The sequence below is a fragment of the Mastigoproctus giganteus genome, chromosome 10 (genome assembly GCF_048544385.1).
Source record: "Mastigoproctus giganteus isolate SK-2022 chromosome 10, ASM4854438v1, whole genome shotgun sequence".
In the NCBI taxonomy this organism is placed as follows: Eukaryota; Metazoa; Arthropoda; class Arachnida; order Uropygi; family Thelyphonidae; genus Mastigoproctus; species Mastigoproctus giganteus.
In genome coordinates, this window is record NC_143584.1 from 145,777,530 (window position 1) to 145,802,232 (window position 24,703).

The 24,703-nt window shown below is 37.9% G+C and overlaps 1 protein-coding gene across 2 annotated transcripts in view; it reads right to left on the reverse strand.

The window, feature by feature from the left end:
* PAN2 (PAN2-PAN3 deadenylation complex catalytic subunit PAN2) overlaps positions 1-24,703 on the reverse strand; it is a 588,859-nt gene that overhangs the window by 403,966 nt on the left and 160,190 nt on the right. For both annotated transcript variants that reach the window (XM_090383685.1, XM_090383686.1), the window contains exon 11: positions 15,476-15,636. In XM_090383685.1, the coding sequence (XP_090239811.1) occupies positions 15,476-15,636 (161 nt within the window). The remainder of the gene's footprint in view (positions 1-15,475; positions 15,637-24,703) is intronic.

A 24,703-nucleotide genomic window follows, 5' to 3' on the forward strand; every position in this document is an offset into this window, starting at 1 on the left:
TAGTAATGATAGCCAGTTTAAAAAAAGTTCACAGTCGGAAAATGAAACCACCTTTAGGTCCCAGATCTTAGCTTATCACTCACCAACACTTATTTTATCTAAAATATAGCATTAGTAGAGACAAAAAAAAAAAAAACCCACTTCCACTTCACCCCTCTGTTCGTTCAAAATACCTGTCCAGCTGAGCCTTAAACTTATTTAGGCTATCAACCTCCACCACAAGGGATGGGAGTCTGTTCCACCAACCAACCACCCGCTGGCTAAAGGCAAATTTCCGCACGTCTATCCTACATCTGTCTTTCCTCAATTTGAATTTATGCCCTCTCAGGTGATTTTTCTGAGCTCGAGGAAGAATCCCATCCCATCAGCATTGAGCATGCTTAAACCATTCAAGGCTTTATTCACCTCTATCAGATCACCTCGCTGGTGCCTAGTCTCCAGACACTGTAATTTGCAAAACTTAAGCCTTTCTTCGTAAGAGCGCCACTTTGTTCCATTCACTAATCTTGTTGCCCTTCTCTGTACTCGTTCCAGCAGCTCTACATCCTTCTTGAAATGAGGCCTCCAGACCTGTATACAGTACTCTAGGTGTGGCCTGACCATTGCCTTATACAATGGAATAATCACCTCCTTATCCCTGCTGGAAAAATTCCTGTATATCATTGACAATACTCCATGAGCTACTCTTGCAGCCCGTCTGCACTGCTCAGAGAACTTCATATCTGCCTGCACAACCACCCCCAAGTCCCTTTCATTCTCTACCACTGTCAGTGTAGTACCACAGAGTTGATACGTTGCTCTGGGGTTGCTGTTTCCCATGTGTAGTACTTTACATTTGTCAATGTTAAACTTCATTTGCCACCTCTCAGCCCATCTGCTCAACCTTTCCAGATCCTGTTGCAGCAGCATAGTGTCAGTAGTGTCCTTAACAACCCTGCCAACCTTTGTATCGTCTGCAAACTTGGACATTAAGCTTGATATACCATCATCAATATCATTTATAAATACAGAAAACAATAATGGACCCAACACTGAACCCTGAGGGACTCCACTAATAACATTAGTCCACGATGAGCAGTGTCCATTGATTACCACTCTCTGTCTTCTCCCCCTCAACCACCCCTTTATCCATAGCAGCAATTTGCCTCCAATGTCACACTGCTCCAATTTGTGTAGCAGTCTTCCATGTGCAACAGTATCAAAAGCCTTTCTAAGATCCAAGTATATAATATCAAAGTTACTCCCTGCATCCAGTTCTTTTGTGACTGCATCATAGTATCCAATCAAGTTGGTCAGGCAAGACTTCCCCTTAACAAAACCATGCTGTGTCTGAGCTATAACTGAAGTCTTGTCTAAATGATCCTGCAGTGCTTCTTTAACCAGTGCCTCCATTAATTTTCCTGGAACAGAAGTTAAGCTCACAGGTCTATAATTACTTGTGTCAGCCTTTGACCCTCCTTTGTGAATTGGGGTCACATTTGCACATTTCCAGTCTATGGGTACCTCCCCTGAGTCCAAGGAAGCTCTCATAATTATGGCTAAGGGTTTGCTTACTTCCTTTGCTGCCTCCTTTAATATAACTGGATAGATCCCATCCACCCCGGGTGCCTTTCTTGTGTTTATCTTCAACAGTTTCTCCTCCACTTTACTCCCAGTTATTTCAAGATTCTGTAGCTTACTGCTAGAGTTGAATACACCTCTGGCATTCCCCTTGCTGAATAACTCCTCATGTATGAGTGTCGATGCAAAATATTCATTTAGTTTGTTAGCTACCTGAGCAGGATCATCAACAGTTGACCCATCAATATCAAGTGGACCAATCTGATTCATCCCCTTCCTTCTAGAGTTTACATAAGTAAAGAACTCTTTGCTGTTTTTCTTTGCATCCCTTGCCAAAGATTTCTCGTAATCTGCCTTCGCCTGCCTAACCTCCTTTGTAACTTGGTTGCATATCAACTTGTATCTATCATAGGCTTCTGTGTCATGTGTTAATTTGTAAGTATACCATGCATTTTTCTTCTCTGCCATATGCCTCATTAGTTCATCTGACATCCATTTTGGCCTAAACCTTGAACAATATTTCTTAGTTGGTATGTAAAGCCTAGTAGCTTCCAAGATAAGTTCTTTGAATGCTTCCCATTTTGAATTTGCTGTTGGTAACATCATCAGTTGGTCCCACTGTATAGAATTTAAATACTGTCTCAGTCCATCGTAGTCGCCTTTACGGAAGCAATAACCCTTCCCTTTACCCCTAATGGTAGTTACCTCTTTGAGTAAATCCCACTTCAGCACACTGTGATCACTGCCACCTAGTGGTTCATTTATCTGCAGATTCTTAATACATGAAGAATCACTGCTGATAATCAAATCAAGAGTTCCTCACTCTAGTTGCCTCCCGAACATGCTGATGTAGAAAACAATCATCCAATAAATCCACAAAAGCCCTGCTAGTGTGTGAGTAACCAGCCTCCAAATTCCAGTCAATATCTGGGAAATTAAAATCTCCCATTATAAGACTCTCTGATTTACTGGCCCACTCTATTTCCCTGTACAGTTCCTTATTATACTCATCAGAGTCATTAGGCCTATAGCACACTCCTACTCTCAATTTTGATCTCCCAATGCTTATGTCACACCAAACTGACTCAACACTGCACTGTCCAGCGATGTCGACTGGCTTCACTTCCTTGGTTTTTATGTGTTTCTTAACTAATAGCATAACCCCTCGTCCCTTCCTATCCTATTTGTACACATTTTACTCCCCAAATTCCAATTCTGCATCTCTTATATCTGTGTGACATCACGTCTCTGATATCCCAACAATATCTGCCTTTGATGTTTTGAGCAATACCTCAAATTCATCAAATTTATTTACTAAACTCCTAGCATTGGTGTACACGCAAGAATACCTGCACCTGTTTCTATTCTTAGCTACCCTAACACAACCCATGTGTTTACTTGTACCGCAATGGCTCCCAGCAGTCTCTGAAATACCATGCATCTTGTTTTTCAGGCTTCTGCTCATTCTAATAGAAGCAGTGCAAGAATCTCTTTCACCTCTGCCAGTGGCTACTGTCAATCTATTGGTCTTTGTCTCCCCCCAAGCTAGCAGTTTTCCGACCCACCTAACACTGCCTCGATAGCATCAGCAAATATTCTTGCACCCTTTCTATTTAAGTGTATCCCATCCCTGTAGAAGCAATCTCTCCTGTTAACAAGTACAGTCCAGGCTGAAAAATTATTTTTTCTTATAATTTCTTTTTGAGCAACACTTCCTAAAACCTTCTTTATTAACTAATTTTAATAGCCTTTTATCCTGCAATAAGTAATTAAATTTGTAATTAATGTAATATGTTTTCAGCGGAAAGTTAGATTTCCAAGCCAGGAATAAATGAGAGACCGAATTTTCCAACTACTTTTAATCCTTCTGCTAGTGAGTTTCTGAATAGTATGTGTGTCATGTGGAGTGAGCTTTTTTCAAGTAATTTGGAAATTTTGTAACACTGAAAAACTATGTACATAAATGCTTTTAAGCATATATTTTTTCTTATATTGGCAGAAGGTAGTTTTAATAGGGGGAAGTCAACTGTAAGAGAAAGTGGAAATATTTTCAGTAATAAGGACGAGTAAGAGAATGTCTGCTGTGTTCAAAAACTGATGATGTAAGTTAACTATCAATTTTTAAAGAATACTAAAGAGCGAACAGCAATATGTGTAGCAGCTAATGACTTAACATAAGAAAACTGGTGACTTGGTAACAAAATATAATATCATATTGGAAAATGTCACTAGGAAGGCCAATGTTCTCAGCCTGCCTGGTCTACCTTAATTGATAGAAGGAATATGTTTTATAAAGATGTAATTCGTCAGAACAAATTGGTGCCAGGGTTTTGGATAATGCCACTGAGGAGTACCTTAGGGCTCAGGGGAAACTGTTAATTCTAAGGTTTGGGAAGCCTTAGGAATGTCATGGCAGTACTTAGCAGCAGCTAAGTACAGCTAAGTACATCACTTCAAGAGGACTTCAGAAATTCCTCCAGTCATTGAGAGAAAATCAAATCCAGCCATGTCCAAACCAATAATAAGTGGCAAAACCACTATACTGTCACAGAAGACTGAATCAGTTGGGATTTTTTTTATTATTAAACTAGGTAGTCATAGCAAGCTTTTCCGGCAACTCCGCCATTATTTTACAGTACTATACAGCCATTAGTTGGTCGTCATCCCAGGTGAGTGGAACATGGTCAGGGACCTACTGCCAAGCAAACAAATGGAAAGTACATAATTCAAATGCATGCCCTCAACCATTGTAGGCCATGTAGTTCTGCTTTTCATGTCCAAGGAAGCTTAACATTAAGTTATAAATCCACACACAAGTGCCACTTCAACAAATTACTTATGTCCTAACAACAGAAATAGGATGAGACCTGCCATCACATGTCAAGTAAATCAGTTGAGCATAATTATTGTCATAATCAGCAAAGCAAGTCAATCTCTAAAGTGATTAGCATTAACATTAGTAGAGGCATATGATGCAAGAAAGCAAGCTTATGCAGCATCAGCCAAAAAAAAAAAAAAAAAAAAAAAAAAAAAAAATCACTCCCATTTCACCCCTCCGTTCGATAGAAATACCTGTCCTGAGCCTCAAATTTATTTAGGCTATCAACTTCCACAACAAGGGATGGAAGTCTGTTCCACCAACCAACCACCTGCTGGCTAAAGGCAAATTTCTGCATATCTATCCTACACCTGTCTTTCCTCAATTTGAATTTATGCCCTCTCAGGTGATTATTCTGAGCAAGAAGTTATGTTATTTGGTTTTTAGAAGCATTAGCAAATAAGGCCATATTGCTCCGATGAGCAAGAGGAAGAATCCCATCAGCATTGAGCATGCTCAAACCATTCAAGGCTTTATACACCTCTATCAGTTCACCTCACCAGTGCCTAGTCTCCTGACACTGTAATTTGCAAAACTTAAGCCTTTCTTCGTAAGAGCAACCCTTTGTTCCATTCACTAATCTTGTTGCCCTTTTCTGTACTAGTTCCAGCAACTCTACATCCTTCTTGAAATGAGGCCTCCAGACCTGTATACAGTACTCAAGGTGTGGCCCGACCATTCCGTTATAGAAGGGGATAATCACCTCCTTATCCCTGCAAGAAAAATTCCTGTATATCATTGACAAGACACTATGAGCTACTCTTGCAGCCCATCTGCATGGCTCAGAAAACTTCATATCTGCCTGCACAATTACCCCCAGGTCCTTTTCATTCTCTACCACTGTCAGTGTAGTACCACAGAGTTCATACGTTACTCTGGGGTTACTGTTTCCCATATGTAGTACTTTACATTTGTCAATGTTAAACTTCATTTGCCACCTCTCAGCCCAGCTGCTCAACATTTCCAGATCCTGTTGCAGCAGCATACTGTCAGTAGTACCCTTAACAACCCTGCCAACCTTTGCCAATCATCTGCAAGCTTGGACATTAAGCTTGATATACCATCATCAATAACAAATTCTTTATATCTATATTCTTTATAAATACAGAAAACAACAATGGACTCAACACTGAACCCTGAGGGACTCCACTAATAACATTAGTCCACGATGAGCAGTGTCCACTGACTACCACTCTCTGTCTTCTCCCACTCAACCATCCCATAGCAGCAAATTTGCCTCCAATGCCACACTGCTCCAATTTGTGCAGCAGTCTTCCATGTGCAACAGTATCAAAAACCATTTCTGAGATACAAATACATAATATCAAAGTTATTCCCTGCATCCAGTTCTTTTGTGACTGCATCATAGTATCCAATCAAATTGGGCAGGCAAGAATTTCCATTAACAAAACAATGCTGTGTCCGAGCTATACCTGAAGTCTTGTCTAGATGATCCTGCCGTGCTTCTTTAACCAGTGCCTCCACTAATTTCCCTGAAACAGAAGTTAAACTCACAGGTCTATAATTACTTATGTCAGCCTTTGATCCTCCTTTGTGAATTGGGGTCACATTTGCACATTTCCAGTCTATGGGTACCTTCCCTGAGTCCAAAGAAGCTCTCATAATTATGGCTAAGGGTTTGCTTATTTCTTTTGCTGCCTCCTTTACTATAACTGTGTTTTAATATAACTGTAATGACAGTGAAGACCACCAGGCCAGCAGTCCACACTGTACCTGTGAGCCAGCACCTACATAAATGCATGCAGGTCAAACACTCTCTCCCATCCCATTGGCCTGAAGAAATCCAGATGCCCAGCTAACATTGTGACTGCATAACCATCCTGCAACCAAGAAGATTCCAGCTTATGTTTCTCAGCTATCGACACTATCCACCCTCGGCAGACTCACTGGGAGGTCTAACCCTCCACTGCAGCCCCCTATTTTCTAACAAGCAAGCCCAGACAGTAATCATTATCCACTACTGTGAAACACTTAATTCCATGAAGGACAGAACACACACACACACACGCGCGCGCGCGCGCGCACGCACAAGCACAATCAGCAGACAAACTGCTGAGCATAACAGGACTCTGTTGTACATGCCAACCTTTCCTCACAAGAAAATGCAAGAGAAGAATCTGATGCATCCCAGAAGAGTTCAAAAATCGCATTTTGATGCATCGTAAGAATGCATCAAAATGCATTCTTACGATGAATGCATCAAAAATCGCATTTTGATGCATCGTAAGAATGCATCAAAATGAGAGTTTCTTGCCTCACGAGGAAATAGTAGTTATTACTTCACAATGAGATGCAAATATTAAAACAAATCTTGATTCATCACATGTAGATGCCATCTTAATCAGTAAATCATGAAGTCCACCATAACACCTATATATATCGTTCAAGCACTCGTCCCATTGGCTAGAAGAAATCCACATGTCCAGGTGAGGTTGAGGCTGCCATAGTCATTCTGCAGCACAGAAAGATCCCAGTCTGTATAGATTTCTCAGGAATCACTGCTATCCACCACTAGCAGGCTCAACAGGAGATCTCTACTGCAGCCACTTATTTTCTATGAAACGAGCCCAGCCAGGATCAGATAGCCATTATTATCCATTACAGCCACATTACGCTTATTTCAATGAGGAACTTATTGCAAAAACACAACCAGCCAGCAACCCACCAACACTAGCCATAACAGGCCCTGATTGTACTTGCCAATCATTCTTCCCTTGCATCTACTTATTCAGATGCAAGGGAAGAACTTACTGATTTCCAACAACATTCCAAAGATGCATCTCAAGGAGATGTAACATGTCTTGTCACAAGGAAACACGTTAGTGCACCACAAGAAGATGCAAATGTTGATTTTTGTTGCACTGCAAGGAGCTGCATCAGATAGATTGGATTATCTACTAGACTGATCTTGGAATACAAGCCACATGCTATAAAAAAATTAACTCCTCTTTTACATATGAATCAGCCACAACCATTCCCATCTGAGTCATGATATTCTTGGACACAGTATTCAAAGTGGATCTTGTAGCAACCGTTTTAAGGTAAGAATATATTTACAAAATATTACAGAATTAAATTTACAAAATATATGCAGAATTAACTTTACAAAATATTACAATAATTAAGCAGATACCAAAAATTTATCAACTACTGGACAAGAATTTAAACTCAAGGTGCTGAAAAGAATACAACTTACCAGAATTAGTTTCACAAAAGGTTAAGAATTAAATTAACAAAATATTAAAACAAAATACATATAAGATTAAGCAAATGCAAAAATTAATCTACTGAATTCTTTCAATCCTCTAGAATGTAATTCACTAGGCAAGAAAGCTATCCAAAACATGACTGCTCTCTGTCTGTCAAGTAGGAAGAAGGATACATTGTCCCTATGTATAAGGCAATGGTGAGGGGTGCTAATCGATTTCCATATGAAAAACAGCTTATAAGGTCGCAAAGCTTGGCAACTAAACATAATAATAATAATAAAATTCTTTATTCATAGAAATGTAGGGCACAATTCCTGCACGAATCCTACAGGCAACCAGAGGAATCTAACAATTAACTGGACACATTACATTCAGTACATACAAAACTACATGGGTACACAGAAAATACATAAAATACATAGGAAGTGCTAATGGATTATACAGAGCTTATATTGCATTATATATATTTTATAGTTATTATAACGGATTATACAGAGCTTATATTGCATTATATAGATTTTATAGTTGTTATAATAGATTACACAGAGCTTATATTGCATTATACAGATTTTATTATGATTATAATAGATTATCAGAGCTTATATTGTATTATATAGATTTTACAGTTATTATATACATGCAGCAACACATTGAGACAGTCTGGAAACTTTCACTGGGAGTTATGACTAGTTCCACTGACAACTGCAAGAATGCTCACTGCACTTGACTATGGATTTGCGCTTTTCTTCTCTGTAGGCAGAATTTCCCAAATCAGTGTTTGCAGTTCAGCACGCTGATGATACTGTTCGGAAAGTGCCGCTTAAGGTCAAGATCTTCTGCAGGTTAAAACAGAACACTGGACGGTTTCTGAGGGCTCTACCAGGGATTTTCCAGCCTACGATTTCCCAGATATTAACGAAGTTGAGAGCAGCGGGGCACAGGTTAAGCACCATTGTGAGCTCCCTCACATATGCCAGGTGCTGGGCTGGGGTGTATCTGAAATTTATGCAGAACTGTGGTTTTGATGTTGTATAGGGTAGGTGAGCCCAATTGTTGGCCGACTTTAGGACCCAGAATTCCAGACCTCAGAGCGTCTTCAGACTGGACATAGGAGCAGCCAACCAAACTTCAATACCATAACTGATGATAGAACAAAAGTAGTAGAGGAGAAATTTTCTGACTGTTTCCTTGTTGTGCACTCTACAGAGATCACATTTCATACCCCAGAAAGCTCATAATGCTCTTGAACGCAGTTGCTGGATTTGTTCCTTATACATTAGGTTTTCATCCATTACAGCTGCTAAGAATTTTACAGAATGAGTGGCGATGAAGACATGCCCCGCAATGGAGGGCTGCTGGATTAAGGTCTGCTTGTGCTCTAGGTGAGACGATATATTTGGATTTTTCAGGGTTAATTATAAGCCCAAAACAGGCAGCGTATTCACAGAAAGAGGACGGATATTTGTTCAGGACGACTGACTTCAATAATTCCTCTGCTTGGTCTGGTGAGGTGTTAGCCAGGCTTGAGAGGTAACATACAATATTAGCATTAGCATTAGTAGAGGCATTTGATGCAAGAAAGCAAGCTTATGCAGCATCAGCCAAAAAAAAAAAAAAAAAAAACCACTTCCACTTTACCCCTCTGTTCGTTCAAAATACCTGTCCAGCTGAGCCTTAAACTTATTTAGGCTATCAACCTCCACCACAAGGGATGGAAGTCTGTTCCACCAGCCAACCACCCGCTGGCTAAAGGCAAATTTCCGCACATCTATCCTACATCTGTCTTTCCTCAATTTGAATTTATGCCCTCTCAGGTGATTTTTCTGAGCTAGAGGAAGAATTCCATCAGCATTGAGCATGCTTAAACCATTCAAGGCTTTATACACCTCTATCAGATCACCTCGCTGGTGCCTAGTCTCCAGACACTGTAATTTGCAAAACTTAAGCCTTTCTTCGTAAGAGCACCCTTTTGTTCCATTCACTAATCTTGTTGCCCTTCTCTGTACTCGTTCCAGCAGCTCTACATCCTTCTTGAAATGAGGCCTCCAGACCTGTATATAGTACTCTAGGTGTGGCCTGACCATCGCCTTCGATCGATATCGTCGGCATAGGCCATAAACACAGGTATCTAATTCATTAGCAGAATAAATATCACTGAAAAAAGCAGTGCCGACAACGATCCACCTTAGGGTATACCATCTTCCACCTGTTTTGTGATGCAGTTATTCCCTTGCTGGAAGGTAAGGCACCTCTTGGTTATCAGATTCCTGAGGAGCTTCAAGATATTACCCGTGAAACCGTAGTAGTTCTCCAGAAGGCACATAAGTGGCTTAACTTGCACTGTGTCAAAGATTGCTTTCAGATCCAGACAAACAGCATGAATAACATAGCCTTGCTCCCAGGCTTGAAGAGTTTTCAAATTCAGAGCCTGCATGCATGTTATAAGTGATCTTTGTGAGAGTGAGTATTGTATATGCTGAGGTCTCTGGAAAAGGATCTGATTGACAACCACTTTAAACATGCACTTCTCCAGGCATTTGAGAAAAGGGGAGGAGATTGAAATAGGCCCATAGTCAGCAGCTGAGATCAGACTTTGGATCTTTGGAACTGGGATGACTCTAATTTAGCCAAGCATTTGGGATGACTCCCTGTTGTAAAATTCTGTTAAACAACGTTGTCAGCTCATCACTCATGAAGTAGGAGACAACTTTACGGCAAAAGGTGGGAATAGAGTCACTTCCCATTATTTTCTTATTGGACAGAGCATTGATGGCCTTGATTAGCTCCTCTTCGCCAATCGTCACATTAGTGAGATTAGTTATGTCATGCCGACCGGGCTAGCCGGGTGGGTAAAGTGCCTGCCTGGCAACCCAAAGGTCGCGGGTTCGATTCCCGCCTCGGGCTTGGATCAAAGTACTGCATAAACCTTGGGAGGTGCATTATGGCCACAGAAGCCTATGCGCCAACAACTACCACAAAAAAAAAAAAAAAAAGTTATGTCATAGTGGGCACTGTTCCAGAGGAAGTCCTCAGCTGCACTGTCTGTTTTGGCGAACCGGGTTACATGATCACACCCTTTGGCCAGATCTAACAATTCTGCTGACAGGATGTAATTGGCCGACCAGGATTGCTAGCCACATGCTATCCTCTTCTCCATGAACGAGTCGATAGTCTGTTTCTTGGATTTCTGGAAACTGCATCTGGCTATTGAGTACGCTGAGTATGATCTTTCGGTGGGTGATCATTTTAATTGGGCATGTAGTCGTCGTTTTTCTTTAAACTGGTATATAAGGATGCTGGACCACCACAGCTTCAAATATGGGTAGATGACGCATACTCAATATGGCCACTCTAGCAATGAAAGACAACCATTTCTGAAGCCAAAACGCAGCTTCCTCTATATCGATTTCACTGAGAGTTAACCAGAGGTATAGCCTAAAGAGATCTATTGCTGTTTCAATTTTTAGGTATTTTGGATCATATACAGCCTTCCTGATCTTTTTAATTGAGTTCGATTGGTTTAGTTGGTTATAGCATTCTTTCAACAAGCTGAGAGAAGCTTCAACTGGCCTGTGGTCAGGGGGAAATGCCAAATTAGAACTGATTACCGCTTCAACATTCCCATGGCTGGAAAAGATTCTCTGTAACGTGGCTTCTCCGCGAGAGGGGGGGGACACAGATGTAATGGATGTTGAGACTCAACAGATCTGAAATTAACTGATCGAGGAGCTTTGATGCAGCTGGCAGGGGCAGGTTGAAGTCTGAGAATTATTACTTTCTGCTTGCACTTGATAGAGGTCAGGAGCCAAGCAGAAAAATTCGTAATGCATCCATCTCCAATGGGTGGGGGTAAGTAACCTGCGCATACTAGTCCATTGACTAGATGGACTACAATTGCTAGTATGAACACCCCAGAACAGCCTCAAAATCGCTACCAGGGTATGCTCAAAATTTGATAAGAGGGAGCTGTCACCTTTTGCAAATTAAGACTCCAGCTCCTTTCCTATCTTTCCAGTGGTTAAAGGCGATATGTCCATGTCGTCACGAAGCCGGGTTTCAATAAGGATAACAAAGTCGTAATCCGCACTTATAAGTATGTCAATCAGGGCACTGAGCTTGTTCTTCAGGCTCCTGATGTTCTGCATGAAGCATTTCACATGTTTATCGTTGACGGGCTTGATCTGGATTAAGTTTCTAGGGTTCTTTTTCCTGAGGATGGTGGCTGATTAGAGGTGGATTCCTCTTGAGCAGGGTGTGGCATTAGGTGGGAATACTAGCCCTACTAGTAATGTGCACTTGTATCTGGTTATCAGACTTGATGAGATGTTTGCAGGATTTAGTCAGCACAGTGGCTGCTCTTCTTTCATCAGGTTGAAAGGTCTGGTTTGCTGCCTAGCTATGCAGAGAGATGCACCTTGCCCATCTCTGGTCTCGAGATCACATGTACCCCTGGTTGTGCATTATGGTTGCTGAAAGATGGCATCACCAGGAGACTTGCAGGCCAGATATCTGTGTTTAAATACTTTTCTATATTAGGATCTTTGATCTCAATCCGGAAAGAGGCATAGGTCGGATGCCTGTTGGGAACCATTGTCTAGCTGCTTCAGAAGGGTTTCAATTTGTTCCACCATTGTTTCCGGGCATAGTTGACTTATAAATATGCTGAATGGTTCAGACCTCCTTCCTCTACGTTGCATGATTTTAATACCTAGTGGGTTAGGGTTAGAGCTAATAACTGCACCATGATTCTGATCTGCTCAGCTGACAAAGGTCTCTTTACTAAGACTGGTTGGGAGGTACATTACTTCTTAGTGCTGATTTCTTCTCCCATGCTTTCGCGACTTCCGGGGCAAGGGATGAAGGTGAAAGGATTGCAGGAAATGGCTCTGTTGGGGGTCACATTGTTGGTGATGTGGGAGTCAGAAATCATTTGTTTCGAGTGTTGAACAATTTGCATAGGTAAGGAGTCTGTATCCTGGATGGGCTTACTGATGGATTCCAGCAGCAAGGACACAGAATGGTGCGTAGAATGTTGTAGGTCTTCCAGTCACTGTAGTGACTCTCTTAGGGTTGTATCCTCTGTGCAGAGCTTTCTCAGAATATTCTATAAATAAAGTAAAGTAAACTTCTCATCCATTTTACTACAATTCTGACATAGGAGCTCCTCATGCAGCTCTAGGACCTGATCAGTTTGCGCCTGAGCATCTTGGCGTAGAGAATTGTGGTGGAGTCAGACAATTCTCTACGCCAAGAGAGAATTGTGGTGGAGTCAGACATGCTTGCATTAGGTGACCTGCAGTCAATTTTGCCGGAGTAGCCCACTGGCGACGGAGGTGGGGAGGGGGGAGACACTTTCCTTTGCCCTTGATTCTGTGGCATTCACTTTGTGCCCACGGCATGCAGCACATTGTCATCGTGATCACCTCTGGGCTGAAGCACGAGCTAAGTTTTTTAAAAGACAATAAGTCTCACAAAAAGCAAGCCTACAGGGGCCATTGCACTTAATCCAGCAATTTGTGGATTGTGAGCATTTTCTGCACGTTTCAGATTGCTTCTGCGCCATGTCACCATGGGTATAGAAAGGCTTAACTTCATGGGAAGAATAAAAGTTTAGAATACAGTACTTACTTTATTACGTATGCTGAGAGACACTTCACCCTACAGAGAGATTATCACCCCTTTTTGACCTTGACAGTGGTCGCAGACGGTAAAGATGGCAACGAGGTAAGCAAATTCTTCCAAGCTGTAGGAATGGCGAGCCTCCGCAGCAGAAAGGTACCTGATTCAATTTAACTTACAGGATAGTTGGAAGCGTTAGAAGGTACAGAACTTGAAGATTTTGACCTCGGGGGGGCATAAAAACACTTGGCCGTTGCCCTAGTACATGTGTAAAACTCTACTCATTAACTGATATTAAAAAACACAAATGATTATTAGGAGCACTTGAAACAATGACCATGCCGAGTTCGTGCACGTGCATATATTCATATGTTCACATCTTAGTAGGGAAATTGATTGAGGTATATACGGCCCTGGAAGGTGGAAAGTAATAAAATGAATGGGGAGATACATTTTCACTTGTAGGATAAATGGGGGATACAAACATAAAATCACAGGGAGTAACAGAAGGTTGGATTTCATCAAATTTATCTTCACTCACATGTTACTGATCATTGGAATAAACACTACCTGCTGGTAATGTTACATTCACAGTGGAACAAAGTTACATTCACAGTGGAACAAAGTTATATTCACAGTGGAACAAAGTTACATTCACAATGGAATTTCGTAATGGAGAAAGTATATATGTGATTGGAAATTTTTATTTTTTGGCAGATGCAGAAAAAGTCTACTACTTCCTTCTATTATTTAGCTATTCTAATACTAATACTAATTTCGAAAATACTTTAAATATAAAAATGTAAAGGGATGTGATGGTAGCACATCTTTGTAAAGTTTAAAGATAATCTATGCACATATAGATGGTTGATATTGCATTGAAACAAACTTCAAAATGTATATGTACATATATGGATTTACTATACAGATCCCATCCCACACACAAAAGTACAAATATATATATATATATATATATATATATGTTCAAAAAGAACAAATACAGTCTGACCTCTATATAATGAAATTGATCGTTCACTAGAAAAAATTCGTTAAACAGAAATTTCATTATAAAGAAATATGACCTTTCAACAATGAAAATTACTGTAATTCAACATTCCGAAATATAGTAAAAGATGGGAAATAAGTGGGAATGAACAAGTTTTCTTACATTTTAAACAATTAATTTATTAATACATACATATTAAGAAATGACTATGTACATGATGGCGCACAATATATTAATACACTTTTAAGAATTATTTCATAAAATATTTGGATTTTACTGTACATCATTCATAAAAATGTTCATATTTGTTTAAACACTCAAATATATTTTCTGGCACATTTTCTTCACATTGAAAGCCTCGACGCAAAGTTTCAAATGCTGCCAACATTTGATGTTTGCTAGGTTTAATATTGCCCTCATTTTCATCCAACTCATTGCTGGTGTCACTAGTTCTTTGAATATTCTCCAAAATGTTGGAGTCACTTTGATATTCAGCTATTATGACATCATTATCAACTCCTAAAAATTCATGAAGGACAATTTCTCCCCTGATCAAGCCTCTTGCTTGGAGTTCTTCCCAAGATTCCTCAATATCTTCTAGTAGTTCATCCTTCTCATCACTGTTAATTGGCGTTTTAGTAAAACCTGCTTTTGCAAAACAATTCTTAATCGTTGTTTCCGTCACATCTTGACTCCACACTTCCGCCAACTCTGATATGTACATCTGCAAATCTATAACAGAATGCATAGGTTGGTTGGTTTCTATTCTCAGTATAATTTTTTTTAGTATGCATCTTTGGGAGTGCATTTTCAAATTATTGATAATGCCTTGGTCCATTGGTTGCAGTTTAGACAAGATATTCGGAGGGAAGAAAACAAGCTTCACACCCGTAAGTTCCCTCCTTGTAACACACCCTCCTTCACACTCTGTTATGTTCCCTCTTGTATGTAGCCTCAGCAAGAGGAAGAATGCCATCAACATTATGCTTAATTTATGTTGATAAAGGTGATAAACTCAAAGGTGATAACCTTTGTGAGATAAGACTGTCATCAACAGATCAGTGATGGATCCAGAAGGGCACAATCATTTTGCTACTGCTAATACTAAATATAGCAAGACTATTAAGAGAGACAAAAAAAACTAATACTAAATAACGTTTAAGACAATAAAATGCTTCTTACTTGAATCATGTTGTTACAGTATGAATTTGGAAGATTGGCTTCCAAACCAGAAAAACTTGTACGATTGAATCGATTGAAATCAATTTCATCTAGTCCCATTCGAGAATATTTTATTTCTATTTTCAAGTATCTTTGTGGTATGGATTCAGATCCTTCATCACCTTAAAGATAAGTTCAAAAAAAAAAACTAAAGAAGCAGTTATTGTAGAAGGAACAAAAAAAAATTCTAAAACTGATATAAAAAAAGAACAAGTCGTTTGTATTGGATGACTAACACCTGCATAAAATACTTATATAAAATATTAAAAACATTTTTCATTTTATGCTTCAAAAAATGTTAGTACTTGAAGACATACATGAAATTTATATAATGTTTAATATTGTTAATAATGAAAAAAAAAAGCTTACTATTTTACATTTGATTCTACATGCACAACTTTATTTTTTATGCAGATGATGCATATTTAAATGTCTCATTAATTTCCTATACACACATGCCCCATGGTAGTATTTTTAATAACAGCAGTAATTAAATAAATAAATAAACTTTCTGTTTATATTCCATAACAGCAAATATGGTTATTCTTCAAAAACTTATCCGTTTCTTGGAACTGAAAATTCTTTGACTAGTGCGTGGATGCTCTCATCCCCAGTGAACTGGGTCAGAGGTGTTCACAAGGATAGAGATAGAGAATACAAGAACATCACCATATTTAGCAGTCACAGTCAACTCAAATGACCATATAAATTTATCATTGCATTTGATCACCTTGGCTAAGGCATCAAATTGTTTGTTTAAGATCATTACCATCTTTTGATTCAGCTGACCAGACTCACTCCTTGAATCTTTCTAACAGTAAGAAACTGTCAAATTAAACAAGTTTAATTTCAGACACATGTTAACATATGTGAAGCACTGCAAACTAATTTGGAAATTTTCATATAATGAAATTAAATTAAATTAACAAAATAGCATATATTAAAAATTCAGAGCTTCAATAAACCAAAACTTACTAACATTTAAAGCAAGTCAAGATTACATCAATATTATTTCAAGACCTGGCAAGGATCAGATTTCAAAGTTGCCAGATCGGAGAAGTTCAACTGTATTGGTGTAAAATGAACTTATGACATGTCAGCATATCACAGGGGTAGGCAACCTTTTTTGAATAAAAGGCCATATTCATTTTCGGAAATAGTGTAAAGGCCGCACCGATCCTTCGAACCACTACTTATGAAGTAAAACATACTTAATTATCAGTGTTAAATTTTATTACATATAACTATAGAAAAGGCAAATAAATTTCAATAAAACATACATATTTACAATATTCTCATCATAATACATCCACCTACATTTTATATGAACACAAAATTTAAAAAAATATAATTATAAAGATAATAAATTATTTTCTAAATTGCTATTCAAATGAAAATTTATAGCAATTATTTAACATTCTCTCTGTGTATTATACAAGAATAATTTGAAAAAAACTGTACTATTGTAAAAAATAATTTAATATGAGTTAACTAATGAGTTGAAGATTTGATGCTTTGGTGGTTGAGTTGTTTACCAAAAAAGATATCTCAGCTGAAACCACTTCGATTGCACATTTTTAATGAGCTAAACTCATCAGAATGCATTGGTCTCAGCCAAAACATCTTTTTTGATAATTAACTAATGAGATTTTTGGGTTTGTTTTTTATTAGATAACAACTGGATATTAGGCTCCATCTTAGTTGTACGCAACTTGAGTTGGTCTTCTAAATGAATATCAGATATTTGAGTCCTTAAATGACTTTTAATTTGTGTAAGGTATGAAAACGTTTATTCGCAACAATACGTAGTTGCAAAGCAAAACAGCAGTCAATGAGCATGTTGATGTAAACGTAGGTATTCAACTGAATTTTTCCATATTTCAATAGGATCTTTTTTTGTATCAAAAAAAGTCTTTATCATATTACTTCTCCTAATTCAATTAATTCCATCTGTAGTTCCGTGGGTGCCGTAAGGATATCAACCAAATGTGGCCCATTCGCCAATTTCATTTCTAAAGTATGTTCTTCGAAATCAGAAAATCTATCATTGTATTCTTCAATTAGCATGTCCAATATGGTTATTGAAAGTTTCATATACAATATATTTCTACTCCTTTAACATATTTTTAAATGAGGGAAATGTTCCTCGGATATTTCTGATTTAGAGAAAAGAGTTTTGTAAAAAATTAATTTTTTTCAAAATACCTGAATTTTTTACAACATGTCATATATATGTCTTGTTTTTCCCTGCAAATAAACATTTAATTCATTTTGCTTTTCCATAATATCACACAAAAATGCAGTATTTCTACAAAATTCTTCATCTAATAAATCACATTCTTGTTGTTGTTCCTCGTAAAATTTTTTAATTTGTTCTCACAAAGCCAAAAAATTTACTAAAATTTGTCCTTTTGATAACCAGCGCACTTTACAATAATATGGCAAGTTGACATTATATGTCTCATCATCCAATATAAGCATGCTTCGAAATTGGCGATGTCTTAAAAAAAAAGCATTTACTCAAATAAAGTTAACAATTGCAATAATTTTGTCCAAAGTATTGCTCAATGTGGAGGATTTAGCACAAGGGTTTTGTTGGTGTAATATACAGTGGAACGAAATTAACTTTTCTAAATTGGGCTTTTCTTTTTTTAACAATGAAATGAATCCTTCTTGCTTTCCTCTCATAGAAGGGGCACCGTCCATGCATACACTCACCAGGTTATCAAGATTTAGTCCTCTCTCAAGACACATTTCTTTAAAGTTGTTAAAAATATCAATTCCATGAGTCCTTTCAGTGAGCGTACCCAAAGCCAGTAGTTCCTCGTAACAATAAAAATCTTCAGTTATAGCACGAATAAAATATAATATTTGAGCAGAGTCATTTCTATCAGTGGTTTCATCTAACGCTATTGAAAAATATACATCTTTAGAGTGAATTATTACCTGAAGTTGTTCTCCTACATTCTGAGCTAATTCATGTTGTCTATTAGTTATAGTTTTTCTTGAGAGAGGTAATTGTTTGTATTTGTCAACTTTTTCCGGATCTAAACATCCTACTGCTTCAACAATACATTATTTTATCATTTCGATGTCACTAAATAGTTTGCCTTTTTTCCCAAGTACATGCGCTATTTTGTATGTAACATTGGTTGCAGAAGTTCCTTGCTTAATAAAAGCACCAAAAGCCTTTTCCTGGTGCTGTTTTTCTTTCTTCATTTTTTGAAGTGCAGATTTATGAGCTTCTCCTTCTAATTTTACATATTTATGGTCCTTGTGAGATAGATAATGTTGATTTGCATTGTATTTTTTAAATGTTGTTAGTGCTGTATTACATATCAAACAAACCATTTTGTCTTTCACAGAAATAAGAAAATACTGCATCTCCCAATCTTCTTTAAATGTTCTGTTTTCTTCATTCAACTTCCTTTTAACGTTTTTGGACATGGTGGGCAATTTAAAAATTAAGCAATTGTGAAATCAAACATAAGAAATTACAGGATTACAAAATTCAAGACAAGAATACATACGGTTGTCAAAATATTCACAGTTACAAATATGCACATAAAAGCAACAGATAAAAAATCACAATGTCACAATTTAAATTTTAAAATAAAAAACTATTTTCGTCAAATTATTAACTCTGTTAAAATATTTTTTTTTATTTTAACAAACTTAACAGAGGATTAGAATTTTTCTTTTATTAAATAGCTTTCATTTTTTATCATTTGTGGTACATAAAAATGATTTTTAAATAAATAGAAAAAGTTAAATATGATATATTTTACTTTTTAGATCAAAAAATTTGTATTTTCCTTTTTTAATTATCTGAATAATGTTTCTATATTGTGAAAAAAAATATAAAGCTTTTTATTATTAAAACGTTTTGCATATTTAATTTTAAAAAATATTAGTTTAAAAGTAGTAGGATTATTTAATGATTTTATTTCATCTTTGTATGACAAAGGCCACACATAAGATCTTAGATGGCCGCGGGTTGCCCACCCCTGGCATAGCATGTTCTGTAAACCAAGTATGTGACCACAGAAAATCATCCAATATATAAATAAAGAACTGGCTCCTAGTCCGAATTATGTAAGGCAAGGAATGGAGGTGGAGTGTAAGATAAAACATTATGATAATATATAGTAGGAGTGCAGAGAGTGTTACACAAATATGAAATTTCATAAAAAAAAAGAATGTGACTTTAACAAGTATTTCATTACATAATAATGGGGGGAGGAGTCACAGCTGTTGATACTAAGTGTTACAGGATGGTTAAAAATCAAAAAACTTGCATTATATAATTTATGAATGGCTCCTTAGGAAATAATAAAATTAAAGGCGACATATGGCTATTAATAACTGACGCTATTATTGTTGATATGCACGTAGAAATAACCAGATTGGCAATAACAGGAATATAAATGAATTTGCATACAATTTATCAGAATATGAACAATATTACAGTTGAAGCTCCATATAACAATCCCGTAGGACAGGGGTGGCCAACAAGTCGATCGCGATCTACCAGTTGATCGCGGCTTTAATTTCGTTCGATCACAGCTAATTTTAAATATATCCAAAAATAGATTAGTGAAAATCTAAATGTTGTTATTATTATGTGCTCCACTGCATATGTTTAATACAAATCCATTGAACCACGTGACTACTCTTTTGACCGTGCAGCCGCTAGGCTTCTCTTGTGAAAATTCACGCAGTTACGTTGTGGAGAGCACAGTGTATATGTTGAATTCTTATTTAGCTTACTTAATATTAATAACTGGTTAGTACTTTTTATATGTTAATTTAATACCCTTTGATTTAAAATGAAAAATAGTAAAACGTATCATTTTCATTTCGAGTGGGAACTAGAATACTTTTTGTAATGATAAAAGAAAAATGTTACCGTTTCACTTGCAATGCTTCCGTGGCTATACCCAAAGTAGGAAATTTTAGAAAGGCACTTCAACACTCCACGGTAAATATCAATTGGATTTTCCGCCTAATAGTGACTTTAGAAAAAATAAATTAAAAGAACTTAAAATCAGATTATTCGCACAACAAAATACTTCATGACACCCAATTTACAATCTAAAGCAGTAACTGTAGTAGGGTTGAATTTGAAAATGTCTGCAATTCTGCCCAGACACGATAGGAGGGAGTATATGATGAGAGCCTTGTCGATCAATTCGGCCCTGGAAAGATTGTGCAAGGCTCAAGGGGTAGACTTTTTTTCAGCCTGGACTGTACTTGTTAACAGGAGAGATTGCTTCTACAGGGACGGGATACACTTAAATAGAAAGGGTGCAAGAATATTTGCTGATGCTATCGAGGCAGTGTTAGGTGGGTCAGAAAACTGATAGCTTGGGGGGATACAAGGACTAATAGTTTAACAGTAGCCGTAGGCAGAGGTGAAGGTGATTCTTGCACAACTTCTATTATTAGAATAAGTAGCGACCTGGAGCGAGGGGTTTTGGGGGTTTCAGGGACGGATGTCAGTCATCGAATTGAACCCGCGACCTTTGGGTTACCAGGCAGGCACGTTACCCACCTGGCTAGCCCAGTCGGCTTAGGATAGGAAGGGAGGAGGTGTTATGCTGTTAATAAAGAAAAATATAAAATCAAAAGAAGTGCATCCAGTTGATACAGATGAACAGTGCACTGTTGAGTCAGTTTGGTGTGACATAAGCACTGCGAAAGCAAAAATTAGAGTAGGAGTGTGTTATAGTCCTAATGACTCGAATGAGTACAATGAACAATTGTACAGAGAAATAGAGTGGGCTAGTAAATCGGAATGTCTTATAATGGGGATTTTAACTTCCCAGATATTGACTGGAACTTGTGGGTTGGGCACTCACACACTAGTCAGACTTTTGTGGATTTATTGGATGATTGTTTTCTGCAGCAGCATGTTCGAGAGGCAACCAGAGAAAGTAATACTCTTGATCTGGTTATCAGCAGTGATCATTCATGTATTAGGAATTTGCAGATTAAAGAACCACTAGGTGGCAGTGATCACAGTGTACTGACGTGGGATTTACTTAAAGATTTAATTACCATCAGGGGTAAAGGAAAGGGTTTTTGCTTCCGTAAAGGCGAGTACAGTGGTCTCTGACAGTTTTTAAATTTTGTACAGTGGGATCAACTGACGATGTTACCAACAGTAAATTCTAAGTGGGAAGCATTCAAGGAATTAATCGTGGAAGCTACTAAAAGTTTCATACCTATTAAGAAATATTGTTCAAGGTTTAGGCCTAAATGGTTGTCAAATGAACTAATGAGACTCGTAACAGAGAAGAAAAATGCATGGGATGCATATAAATTATCAAGCGACTCAGAAGCCTATGGCAGATATAAGTTAATCTGTAATCAGGTCACAAAGGAGGTTCAGCAGGCGAAGACAGATTACGAGAAATCCTTGGCAAAAGATGCTAAGAAAAACAGCAAGGATTTCTTTACTTATATAAACTCTAAAAGGAAGGGGAAGAATCTGATTGGTCCACTTGACATCGATGGTTCGACTGTTGATGATCCTGCTCAGATAGCAAACAAACTGAATGAGTATTTTGCATCTACATTCACACGTAAGGAATTATTAAGGTTTGAAAATGGCAGAAGGTTATCAAATTGTAGCAGGGTGCTTAATGATCTTGTAATAACTGAGAGCAAAGTGGAAGAGAAATTGTTGAAGTTAAACGTAAGAAAAGCACCTGGGGTGGATGGGATCTATCCAGTTATATTAAAGGAGGTGGCAAGGCAACTAAGCAAAACCTTAGCCATAATTATGAGAGCATCCTTGGACTCAGGGGAGGTTCCCACGGACTGGAGATGTGCAAATGTATCCCCAATTCACAAAGGGGGATCGAAGGGTGACACGAGTAATTACAGACCAGTTAGTTTAACTTCTGTTCCGGGTAAAATAATGGAGTCGCTGGTTAAAGATGTATTGCAGGATCATCTGGACAAGACTGCAGCAATAATTCAGACACAGCATGGGTTTGTTAAGGGAAAGTCTTGTCTGACAAATTTAATAGGATATTATGATGTGGTTACAAAGGAACTGGATGCAAAAAACAATTTTGATTTCATATATTTGGATTTCAGGAAAGCTTTTGACACTGTTGCGCATGGAAGACTATTGTACAAATTGGAGCAGAATGGTATTAAGGGTAAGTTGCTACAATGGATAAAAGGATGGTTAAGTGCGAGAAGACAGAGGGTGGTAATCAATGGGTGCTGCTCTTCTTGGACTAATGTTATTAGTGGAGTCCCACAGGGTTCGGTGTTAGGTCCACTGTTGTTTTGTATATTTATCAATGATATTGATGAAGGTATATCAGGCTTAATGTCGAAGTTTGCAGATGATACAAAGGTTGGCAGGGTTGTTAATGACAGTAATGGCAGTCTGCTACTGCAACAGGATCTAGATAATTTGGGTAGATGGGCTAAGAAGTGGCAACTGAAGTTTAACCTTGACAAATGCAAAGTACTGCATATGGGTAGAAATAACCCCAGAGAAACGTACCAACTGTGTGGTACTACACTTAAGGTGGTAGAAAATGAAAAAGACCTGGGAGTAATTGTGCAGTCAGATACGAAGTTCTCTGAGCAATGCAGACAGGCTGCCAGGGCAGGTCATGGGGTTTTGTCAATGATATATAGAAATTTTGCTAGCAGGGAAAAGGAGGTGATTATCCCTCTGTATAAGGCAATGGTCAGGCCACGCCTTGAGTACTGCGTACAGGTCTGGAGACCTCATTTTAGGAAGGATGTAGATTTACTTGAGCGGGTACAGAGAAGGGCAACAAGATTGGTGAGGGGAATGAAGGGATCCTCTTACCAAGAGAGGCTTAAGTTCTGCAAATTGCAGTGGCTGGAGACTAGGCACCTGCGCGGTAATCTGATTGAGGTATATAAGGCCTTGAATGGATTGAGCACGCTGAATTCTGATGGGATCCTTCCACTTGTTCAGATTACGAACCTAAGGGGGCATAAATTCAAATTAAGAAAAGACAGATGTAGAATAGATGTGCGGAAATTTGCCTTTAGCCAGCAGGTGGTTAATTTCTGGAACAAACTTCCATCTGTCGTTGTGGAAGTTGATAGCTTGAATAAATTTAAGGAGGAACTGGACAGGCATTTGGAGGGAATGGTGTGATTTTTTTTTTTTTTTTTTTGGCTGATGCTGCATAAGCTCATACATTTGCTTTCTTGCATCACATGCCACTACTACTACTACTACTACTGTAGCATCATTTAAAGTGGGTCATCCTCTTGGGAAAAAAATGCGAACCATTTTCTGATGGTCATCAAAGAAGCATTTTTAGGAATAACAGATTCTCTTTTTGAAAATGTTAAGAACAAAAATGAAATTAAAAGTGCTCTTCAAGATCTGCAGTTATCTCGAAATACTGTGTTGCGACGCATCGAAAAAAATGAGTAAAAATGTGAGCGAACAATTGTGTGCTCATTATTATTATTAGCTATGTGGTGTAAGAAAGCCTGAGGCTTATACTGCACCAGCCAAAAAAAAAAAAAAATTCCAGAGCCACCCTGAGAGAGAGAGAGAGAGAGAGAGAGAGAAGGGAATCACCAAGAAAGAGAAGAATGATGATATCCAGCTCAGGACCCTGGGTGTGCCATGCCGATACTCACCAGATTTTTTTTTTTTTTTTATGAAATCCTCAAACACGAAAGGTATCAAAACCTATAGTATATTGCTAATTGTATGTCCTTTTCTTTACAACTTCATCCAGTTGTAGATGAAGTTGTAAACTTCATCTACAGACAGTGATACAGCTCAATTGCCCGTTTTATTTCGTATGGTTTTCGATGATTCTGCCACTAGAAAAGAACTACTGGGTATGGTTTTGTTAAAAGAAAGGACTACAGGTCTTGATATATTTAACGCATTTAAAAATTTTATTGAAAAAATTAAATTACCACTATTTAAGCTTGTATCGGTAACAACAGATGAAGCTAAAGCAATGGCAGGGCATCTTAACACATTTATCACATTGTGCCAAAACAATGACAAATTCCCAAATTTGAGTTACTGTATCATCCACCAACAAGTGTTAGCCAGCAAAAGATTAAATACTAAAAGTATTGTGGACATAGCTTTCAAAATCGTGAATTCCATCAGAGGACATCTCCAAAGGAGACTTTTTAAAATGCAACTCAATA